This window comes from Silene latifolia, chromosome Y (genome assembly GCF_048544455.1).
Source record: "Silene latifolia isolate original U9 population chromosome Y, ASM4854445v1, whole genome shotgun sequence".
Taxonomy (NCBI): Eukaryota; Viridiplantae; Streptophyta; class Magnoliopsida; order Caryophyllales; family Caryophyllaceae; genus Silene; species Silene latifolia.
Window position 1 is genome coordinate 376,393,757 of NC_133538.1, and position 11,447 is coordinate 376,405,203.

Sequence of the window (11,447 nt, forward strand, 5' to 3'; positions counted from 1 at the left end):
GTGTAGGTTATGCATAACACTCGTATTTCTAACCTAAACCTCGAGCCTTTCGATCCAGAGATTGAGCATACTCTTTTCAGGTTACGGAAGAACAAACGAGGTGCAATAGTGGCTATTCCCGAAGGCAGCGAGTTCGACGATTTGCATTCTGAGTCTGACAATTCGGAAATTTCTGAAGAATCTGATAAGTTTTTTTATCATGGTTGGTACTATTAAGGAACTTATTGCACCCGATCTAACCCAACAACCTCTTTATATTACATATCCCCCGTTGGGTGAGAATGGAACTTTTGAGTTGAAGTCGGGGTTGATTGATCAATTGCCCACTTTCAACGGTCTAAGTGGAGAGGACCCCAATAAGCATTTGTCGGATTTCCATATTATTTGCTCAAGCATGAAGCCGGCTACAGTTACTGATGAAAAACTTAAATTGAGAGCCTTTCCATTTTCTCTTAAGGATTCTGCACGAGATTGGTTGTATTACTTGCCACCTACAAGTATTGATACATGGGTGAAGATGAAAAGACGTTCTTAGAAAAATACTTTCCTGCATCCCGAGCCTCTCAACTGAAGAAGGAAATTAGTAATACCGAGCAGAAGGATTGTGAGACTATGTATGAGTACTTGGAACGCTTCAAGAAGTTATGTGCTACATGTCCATACCATGGATACACCGCTCAAGGCCTTGTCATGTACTTTTGTGGAGGTCTTTGAATGGAATATGCCCGTACTGTGTCTGCAGCATATGGTGGAAATATTGTGAACAAAAGTCCACCTGAGGCTTGGACAATCATTGGTGAGTTGGCTGAGAGCTCTCGAGATTTTGCTAGAAAATACGCAAAGCGTGGAGTAAATTTGGCGGGTTCTTCTTCATCTTCTTCCCATCTTGAAGAGAAAGTTGATACTTTGACAAGTCTTTTCAAGGATATGATGTCAGGGCAAAGGATGGCAATGGTTTGTGCAATATGCTCCGATGGACATCCTAGTGAGCATTGTCCACTCATGCAAGAAGGTTCTCAAGAAGAGGTGAATGGAGTATGGGAGAGAACACCTCAAAAGAAGTGGGATCCTTACTCTAACACCTTCAATCCCGGGTGGAAAGCGCATCCAAATTTTCAGTGGGGTAATTCTCAAAACATCCAAAACACCCAACAGTTTGGACAAGGTGGCCAATCCGGTCAAGCTAAGACCCAGTTCATACCTCGATTAAAAATATGCCTCCTAACTGTGGGATTTATCTGTATGCATCCCTTTAATTTAAGGATTATAACGAATCATAAAGTGATGAATACTAGTCATAAAATTAAATTGCATAAACAAAACATAAAGGATTAAGAAATAACCTTCGGTCCTAGCAAAAACGGCCTAAGAACAATATCAAAGTTGATATTCGCCTATCAGTTGCACCCAAGACGATATGAGAAATGCCCTTTGATTATGCTAGAATCGATCCAAAAATTAACTGATTAATTTTTTAGGTTTTTTTTTTGTGTTTTTCGTAGAGATGAGAGACAAGAGTGAGATAGAAAAATTAGGTTAAGAAAAATTCACTCCCCTTCCCCTTTAACCGTGTATGAGGAGGAGATTAGTGTAGAATTTTTCTTCCTAATATTCTCGGCCCATTTACCGAAATTAGGAGAGTTAATTTCTCTTTTTTCGGTTATTCCAAAAATGTATAAAATGTGTAAATTGTCATCTAGTGAGGATCGAATCCATGACCTCTTGCTTTGAGTACCCTCACTATTACCACTATGACACATTCATCTTGTTGATATTAAATATAACCGATTACATTTAATTACGAATTAACAGATTAATTCGTCCAAGCTAACATTACATACATTTAATTAAATATAAGTTATTATATTAAATTTACGAATTGACAGTTAATTCGTCTCAATTAATATTATTTAATCTTCATTAAATAATTGTCTCATCAACATATTGACTAACTGTTTAGTCATATAAGGCATCAATGTGATTATATTTCTATAACCACATCTCTCAAACACATCCTATAGGTGTGACCTTTAGGGACCAGTTGATCACCGCCATCTGTATGATAACAACGTCAAACTTTCTAGCAAGCCAACCGTTATTAGGTAATCGTTAATCAACTGATTAAAATACGAAGTATACCCTTGTGAACCTGTAAGAGATTTACAATTGTTATCACACTAATTTGTGGAGGACACAAGCTCCAACAAACTCCCACTTGTCCTCACAAGTGTCTGTGCGATAACCGATTCTCATATCCTAAAATTTCTCCCACTCAATGTAAAACAATTTGTAAATCCGTATTCACAAAGGTCGTATTTTACAAGCGATCATTATCAAGAGTGGTTTCCCCGACTAGAGAGTAACTTAACTGATAAACGAATCATCATTCGAGCATGGCCATGCATTTCAGTTATAACTCCTCGAGTGGCCCTGAGAAATAACTATACCTGATAAGGGTTGGATATTTTCCTCAACTCGAATCCTGCAGATGTAAGCACAGTATGAAATGACCCAGAAAAAAAATCTACTTAGCCTCCGATTCACGGCAGGCATGAGAAAGAAACCAAAGTCACCCAAAAATTGCCTTAATCTCAAGAGACAGTCGATAGTCAAAAGAATCGACTCTATGAACACAATGGATGTCCTATCCACGACTTGGCACCGAATGTTTTTAAACATTTAGGACTCCATTACGTTGTCACAAAAAAATTGTCCTACGAGGTATCATTATAATCTCGCATTTGTGATCGATCAGTCAACAGTTTGACTTATGGCTCGTTTAACCCACCATCAATCGACTGCACAATATAATAGCCAGAGTTATCAGCTCTTGGAGGCGATTACGGACCAAACAAATATAATATAATTCAGTTCACTTTGTGGTGTTCAAAGTTGTCAGTACAATCCACATGAAAAATAAAATATTATAATAAAACGATGAAGTTATAAATAGTATATGAAAAAGATAATGTATCAAATCCATAATCAAGTACTACAACTCAGGAACACGTTTAATTCCCATGGAAATAACGTGTCCTACATGCTTATCATAATTCAACGATTCAGTAGTAGAATCTGCTACAACACTCTGTCTGGAACTCTTCTAGCTGACCTCAACACCATTAAGAGTGAAGACGAACCCGGACTGAGATTTTGAATCATCTCGATCCGTTTAGAAGCTACCATCTGCGTAACCGATTGCGCATAGCTTAGTATCGCCTCCATAAGTCAATACCCTATCCTTAGTCCTCCGTAGGTACATGGATTCTTTTGGTACTGACTCGTCATACTCAATGCATATGCCACGTCTGGAAGTGTTCATATCATGGCATACATGATTGATCCTATTGCAGATGCATAAGGAACACGACTCATGCGCTCAATCCCTTCAGGCGTCGTGGGTGACTGAGACTTGCTCAACTGCATCCCAGACGTCATTGGAAGGTTCCCCTTCTTGGAGTTGGTCATGCTGAACTTCTCAAGAATCTTATCCAAATAAGACTCCTGACTAAGTGATAACGTCCGTCGTGATCTATCTCGGTAGATACGGATTCCCAAAATGCGTTGTGCCTCACCCAGATCTTTCATCTGGAAATGGTTCTTCAACCATTCTTTAACCGAAGATAGGAGAGAAATGTCATTCCCAATCAGGAGTATGTCATCGACATACAATATCAAGAATACAATCTTGCTCCCACTCGACTTGATATATAAGCATGGTTCTTCGACCGATCGAGTGAAACCATACTCTTTTATGACCTGGTCGAAACGATGATTCCAACTCCGAGAAGCTTGCTTAAGTCCATAAATGGAGCGCTTAAGCTTGCATACTTTCTTAGGATATTCAGGATCTATGAAACCTTCGGGTTGCACCATGTACAACTCTTCCTCCAAATAACCGTTTAAGAAGGCGGTTTTCACATCCATTTGCCAAATTTCATAATCATGAAAAGCGGCAATCGCTAAGATTATCCAAATGGAACGTAGCATGACTACAGGTGCAAAAATCTCATCATAATGCAATCCGTGCACTTGAGTGAAACCTTTTGCCACAAGTCGTGTCTTATAGGTATCTGGTTGCGCGTCTACAGAATGCTTTATTTTGTAAAGCCATTTACACTGTAGAGGTTTTACCTTATTAGGTAAATCAACTATATCCCATACGTCATTCTCATACATGGAGTCCATCTCGGATTGCATGGCTTCGAGCCATAGCTTTGAGTCGGAACAGGCCATAGCACCTTTATAGGTAGTGGGTTCATTACTCTCTAGGAGTAAAACATCATTCTCCTCGACCATACCAATGTTACTGTTCGGAGGATGAGAGACTCTACCCGACCTCCTAGGTTCCTCAGAAATATTAACCGTGTCATCAGTTGGAGGAACAACTTCTCCATCCGTTCCTCAGTTGTTGGTTCTGGAATCTCCGACAGCTCGAAGGTTCTATTACTCGTCTTGTTCTCGAGAAATTCTTTCTAAAAGAACGTCGCACTAGCCGCAACAAAAACTCGATGTTCGGTAGGCGAATAGAAGTAATGACCAAATGTTCCTTTTGGATAACCTATAAAGTATGTCTTGACCGATCGCGGGCCGAGCTTATCCTCGTGTCTCCACTTGACATAAGCCTCGCAGCCCCAAACCCGAATAAAGGACAAGTTAGGGATCGTTCCCTTCCACATTTCATATGGAGTCTTGTCGACAGCTTTAGTCGGACTTCGGTTAAGTATAAGAGCAAATGACAAAGAGCAAAACCCATAATGAATCATGCACTACCGTGTGACTCATCATGGATCGAACCATATCAAGTAAGGTTCGATTTCTCCGTTCGGATACACCATTTAATTGAGGTGTTCCGGTGGAGTTAATCAAAACGATTCCACAGCTTTTAAGGTGTTGATCAAACTCATTTGAAAGATATTCGCCACCCCGATCTGAACGGAGAGCTTTAACCTTTCTACCCAGTTGGTTTTCAACCCTGTTCTGGTATTCCTTGAATTTCTCAAAAGACTCACTTTTATGCTTCATTAAGTAGACATATCCGTATCTACTCAAATCGTCCGTGAAAGTGATAAAAATATCTATAGCCATCTCTAGCGGTAATTGACATAGGTCCACAAACATCAGTATGTAGAGTCCTAATAGGTCACTAGCGCGCATTCCAACAATTTTGAAGGAAATTCGAGTCATTTTGCCAATGAGACATGATTCACACGTGCCATATGTAGAAAATTCGAATGCGGGAATAGTCCTATTATCGACGAGTTTCTTCACGCGTTTCTCATTTATGTGTCCCATTCGACAATGCCATAGATAGGTTTGATCTTTGTCACCAACCTTTAATTTCTTATTATTTACGTGTAATACTTCCGTGGTTTGATCTAAGATGTAAATTCCATTCATGGAAACTGCTTTACCATAAATCATTTCATTAAAAAGAAAATACAACTATTATCCTTTATTGAAATTGCAAAAACGTCTATATTGAGTACGGAAATAGAAATAATGTTCTTAGATAAACTGGGTACATAGTAACAGTTATATAAAAATAACTCAAAACCACTAGGGAGTTGGATTACGTATGTTCCCTTCGAGACTGCAGCAACTCGTGCTCCATTCCCGACTCGCAGGTCCACATCACCCTTTTCGAGAGGTATGATGTTCTTTAGGTTCTGCAATTAATTACACAGATGAGAACCACAACCAGTATCAAGTACCCAAGTTCCAAAACTTGCATGGTTAATCTCAATCATATGAATATAAGATGACATACCAACAGGAACGACGCGGCCTGCTTTGATGTCCTCACGGTAGACGGGACAGTTCCTCCTCCAATGTCCAGTCTTGTGACAATGGTGGCACTCAATGTCACCGCCCTTGCTCTTTGCCTTGCCCTGTGAGCCACTACTCTCACCAGGCACACTCTTACCGTTTCCTGGCTTTTTAAACTTTGGCTTACCTGCAGCTAGGTCGCCATGAGCCTTGCCCTTACCTTTACCCTTGTTGGAAATCGTGAGAACATCCTGCTTCATGCTCCCACTCAATTTCATATCCTTCTCGGTCTGTACGAGAAAGGAGTGTAGCTCATGAGGACTCTTTTTCAAGTCATTCATGTAGTAGTTCGCCCTGAAAAGGGCAAAACCATCATGAAGAGAAGGAAGCATTCGGTTAATGACAATGCTCTCACTGATTTTGCAATCAAGAGCCTCCAGCTTCTCGACATTCTCAATCATGTGAAGAATGTGTGGGCTAACCGGTTGGCCCTTCTGGAGTTTCACATCAAAGAAGCGACAGGTATGCTCATATGTAACGATTCTCGATGCTTTTGAGAACTCGTTAGTGAGCGTGGTGAAAATCTTGTTCGCACCTTGGGCAATGAAGCGTCTCTGCAAATTGGTTTCCATTGTAAAGATGAGTACGTTCTTTATCATACCCGCTTCCATAACGAAGTCACTGTAAGCGAGTGAGTCGTTGACTCCTGCATTGGGGCCTGGGTTTACCGGTATTGGCTCAGTTAAGTACCTGAGCTTACCGTCGCAATGGCAAGATTCCGTAGTCTTGCCTCCCGATCCGCAAAGTTGGACCCGTCGTTTTTCGACGTGTGAACCGATTCATTTGGTCCATGAATATTTTCAGCCAGGACTCGCGTCCAAGTGTGGCACTAGCCATTTGGATTGCGTTATTTCCAGGACATTTTGTTGTAACAAAGATTATCAAAATAAATGTGTTCTACATCATGAGAAGAAGAATAAAAATAATAAGCATATGCATCGTTTATATTTTTAAGTCTAATGAACTACTGTCATAACGCGAAGACTCAAAACATTTATACAATTGACCTCCCTCAAGAATTATATAAATGATTCTAAGACTCAATTCTCTGTAAATTGATAAGCTAACCTTTTAGCTAATTCTACCGTTAGAATTCTTGGTCGATAAATTTATGTAAATTCTATCTTTAGTCCATCATAATCACGAGAAACTCTTCGGACTATGATGTTGAGGTAAACTAAGTCAACACAACTACTTACCCAATGTAGAAGGGGCCATATTATGCCTACCGACAAAGAAGGGATTCATAGTTGTTTGCCCTTATAAAGACTAATCTCGATTTCCGTTTTAGAGGAAGATCCCATCAACTTTTTTTTTAATTCATTTTAAGTGAAGTAATATCTAGCATGCGAGAATGAATAAACTAAGGTGATGGCTTAATAAGTCTGTGACATCTTTATGTCCATGAAAACTAACATACAACCTATATGAGTCAATTTTCATGCATTTTAGTAGTAGGTGGTTTGGTTTTAGGCGGAATATGATGCATAAACTATCATGTGAATGAAAAGCAATATGAATGAAAATGTAAAACAATGAAAGTCCTAGTGTGGCCTATCCTATCAAAATGAACATTAAATACAAGTTTGGAATCCATCCTTAGACCCGCGAAGCTTGTCTTGATGTTCCATCTTGATCCATGTAGCGGGAGTGAGCTCCAATCTCCATCTTTAGTCTTCTTTTGAAAAATACAATAAATAAAATTTACATAATAAACCTATTTATTACATTCTAATTTCAAAAACCAAAACTAAAGAAAAATAAAGGAGATTCGAGATCTCATAATTACATAAAAATTATGTTTCCTTCATTACGAAAACATAATTAACTAAGGCCACACTGATTATTACAAATTACAACCGATTGCAAAAAAAAATTACGTAAATAAATTCATTCAACGATTCATTCAACAAAAATAAAATGCATCAACTAAAAATAAATTAAACATACATGACACAATTCTTTAATTATGTTGATTAATTTTATCCAAACCACCTATTTAAATCAAATTAAGTGACAATTCCTCAATTAATCACATTAAATTTAATCTTAATTCATATTAAACTTGTAATATAAATTTAATCCATCAATATTTTAAACTGCTTTAAAATAATTTGGTATCTTAAAATTGTGAACCGTTTCACAACAATTAATCATACATTGTAAAGGTAATGTATAATTAATATTGACCAAAACAAACAAAAACAAAATCCCTTTTTTTTTTTTTTTTTTTTTTTTTTATGTCTCGGCTAATCAAGGAAAAACAAAACAAGTTTTTTTTTCGGCAATAACAGCAAAAACAAAAAAACATCCCTTTTCTTATTTTGTACACGGTTTTATCTGTAAAAACCGAAACAAGACATTTTTTTTTTTTAAAATATGTCCTCTGTGAACAGTAACCCGTGAACAGTAACAGGAAAAAAAAAATTCTTTTCTCGAATGCTTTTCAAATCGGCATAAACAAAAACAGCCGCAAAAAAAACTTTAATCGGTTTTTCAGGAGAAACCGAAAGAAAAAAAACATAATTTTTTTTTTAATAATACTGTTCATCCCTGAACAGTAACTGAAACGAAAAAAAAAAATTCCACGGCTCAAAAAAAATCCAGCCGATTATATTTTTTTTCCTCGCAAACCCTAATTATTGTTTACAAACAATTTTAGGAAAATCATCAAAATTAAAATTCGTGGCCTTGGCTCTGATACCACTTGCGGGATTTATCAGTATGCATCCCTTTAATTTAAGGATTATAACGAATCATAAAGTGATGAATACTAGTCATAAAATTAAATTGCATAAACAAAACATAAAGGATTAAGAAATAACCTTCGGTCCTAGCAAAAACGGCCTAAGAACAATATCAAAGTTGATATTCGCCTATCAGTTGCACCCAAGACGATATGAGAAATGCCCTTTCATTATGCTAGAATCGATCCAAAAATTAACTGATTAATTTTTTAGGTTTTTTTTTGTGTTTTTCGTAGAGATGAGAGGCAAGAGTGAGATAGAAAAATTAGGTTAAGAAAAATTCACTCCCCTTCCCCTTTAACCGTGTATGAGGAGGAGATTAGGGTAGAATTTTTCTTCCTAATATTCTCGGCCCATTTACCGAAATTAGGAGAGTTAATTTCTCTTTTTTCGGTTATTCCAAAAATGTATAAAATGTGTAAATTGTCATCTATTGAGGATCGAACCCGTGACCTCTTGGTTTGAGTACCCTCACTATTACCACTATGACACATTCATCTTGTTGATATTAAATATAACCGATTACATTTAATTACGAATTAATAGATTAATTCGTCCAATCTAACATTACATACATTTAATTAAATATAAGTTATTATATTCAATTTACGAATTGACAGTTAATTCGTCTCAACTAATATTATTTAATCTTCATTAAATAATTGTCTCATCAACACATTGACTAACTGTTTAGTCATATAAGGCATCAATGTGATTATATTTCTATAACCACATCTCTCAAACACATCCTATAGGTGTGACCTTTAGGGACCAGTTGATCACCGCCATCTGTATGATAATAACGTCAAACTTTCTAGCAAGCCAACCGTTATTAGGTAATCGTTAATCAACTGATTAAAATACGAAGTATACCCTTGTGAACCTGTAAGAGATTTACAATTGTTATCACACTAATTTGTGGAGGACACAAGCTCCAACACTAATCAACCTCCTCCTAGTGGTCAAATGTCGATTGAAGGCATGATTCGTGCTCTGGTTACTAGTCAAGATACTCTCCTACCAACAGTGATTCAAAATCAAAAAGAGAACAAGGCTAGTATTTAAAATATTGAGACTCAGCTGGGGCAAATGGCGACCACTATTCTAATGCACTACCGCCTCAAACGGTGGTGATTCCAAAGAATGTGAGTGCAGTCTCTTTGAGAAATGGGAGACAACTAGTGGAGGATGAGAAAGTGAAAAGAAAAGACAAGGAACCGGTGATTCATGAGATAGTGGAAGAGATAGTGATCAAGAAAGGTGAAGAAGCTTCTATTGTTAAGGAGAAGGAGCAGATTCCCTCTTCTATACCGATGGTGGAACCGGAGGTACCCTTTCCTGATGCACTTAAGAGGACTCACCACTTTGAGCACGACAAGGACATTTACAAGGTATTTCAAAAATGTGAGGTAAACATCCCCTTTCTTATAATCTTTTGAAAAGTATTCCTAAATATGCAAAATTCTTAAAGGAGTTGTGTACTATTAAAAGGAATAATAAATTGAAAGGGGTGAAGAAAGTGAAGGTTAGTGAACATGTGTCCGCTATTTTTCAAAGAAAATTGCCTCCTAAATGTAGTGATCCAGGCATGTTTACTATTCCTTGCACCATTGGAAACACTAAGATTCAAAAGGCCATGCTAAATTTAGGAGCTTCTATTAATGTGATGCCTTACTCCTTATATAAATCTATGAAACTTGGTCCTTTGCATGATACTAGTGTTGTTATCCAGTTAGCTAATAGATCGAATGTCTACCCAAAAGGAATGGTTGAGGATGTGCCTACTTTGGTTGATAATCTTATCTTTCCTGCTGATTTTTATGTGCTAGACATGGAACATGATAAACACGCGGCTCCTATTTTGTTAGGTAGGTCATTCTTGAAAACTGCTAGCACTAAAATTGATGTATCTAGTGGGTCTATGACTATGGAGTCTAATGGTCAAATTGTGCGGTTTAACATCTATGATGCTATGAAATATCCTGCTGATTACCACTCTATGAATTTTGTTAATGTTGTTGTTGATCCAGTAGCTCAAGATTTCTTTAATCTTAATGGTGATGATGAGTTGCAGGTAGCTTTGGAGAATAGTGTAGATGTTCAAGAGTTAGAGTATGCTTTTTACACTAACTTGCAAGAAGTTGTGACCGAATTACGTAAATTGGAGGAGCTCCCTTTGAATTTCAATAATAAATTGCCGCTAACTATTCCATCGGAGAAATTGTTGCCATCTGTTTTGCAGGCACCTGTGGTAGAACTTAAGGCTCTTCCTGAGCATTTGAAGTATATCTTCCTTGGTGAGAGAGAAACACTTCCTATTATCATCTCTAGTAAGCTCACCGAGGAACAATAAGCAAGGTTGAAAGATGTACTCGTGGAGAACAAATTAGCTATTGGTTGTACTATTGCCGATATCAAAGGCATTAGTCCAAGTACTTGTATGCACTGGATTCTGCTAGAGGATGATGCTAAACCGGTAAGGCAGCCACAACGTCGATTGAATCCTCCTATGATGGAGGTAGTGAAGAAAGAGGTTCTCAAATTGCTTCAAGTAGGTATGATCTATCCTATTTCTGACAGTAAATGGATGAGTCCTACCCAAGTAGTCCCTAAGAAGTCTGGGGTGACCGTAGTTGAGAATAAAGATGGTGAGCTTGTACCGACTAGGATCCAAAATGGGTGGAGGGTTTGTATAGATTATCTTAGGTTGAATGCGGTAACTAGAAAAGACCACTTCCCTCTTCCCTTCATTGACCAAATGCTTGAAAGACTAGCGGTTAAGGCTTATTATTGCTTTTTAGATGGGTATTCGGGGTATTTTCAAGTAGTTAATGCCCCTGAGGATCAAGAGAAAATCACATTTACTTGTCC

At 37.7% G+C, this 11,447-nt stretch overlaps 1 protein-coding gene across 1 annotated transcript; it reads left to right on the forward strand.

Moving 5' to 3' along the window:
* Window positions 1–714: 714 nt before the first annotated feature.
* Window positions 715–10,929, forward strand: LOC141631896 (uncharacterized). Its single transcript, XM_074444506.1, has 3 exons — window positions 715–1,123; window positions 9,657–9,967; window positions 10,048–10,929. Exons 1-3 carry the CDS (start codon window positions 715–717, stop codon window positions 10,927–10,929), a joined length of 1,602 nt encoding a protein of 533 aa, XP_074300607.1.
* The last annotated feature ends 518 nt before the right edge of the window (window positions 10,930–11,447 follow it).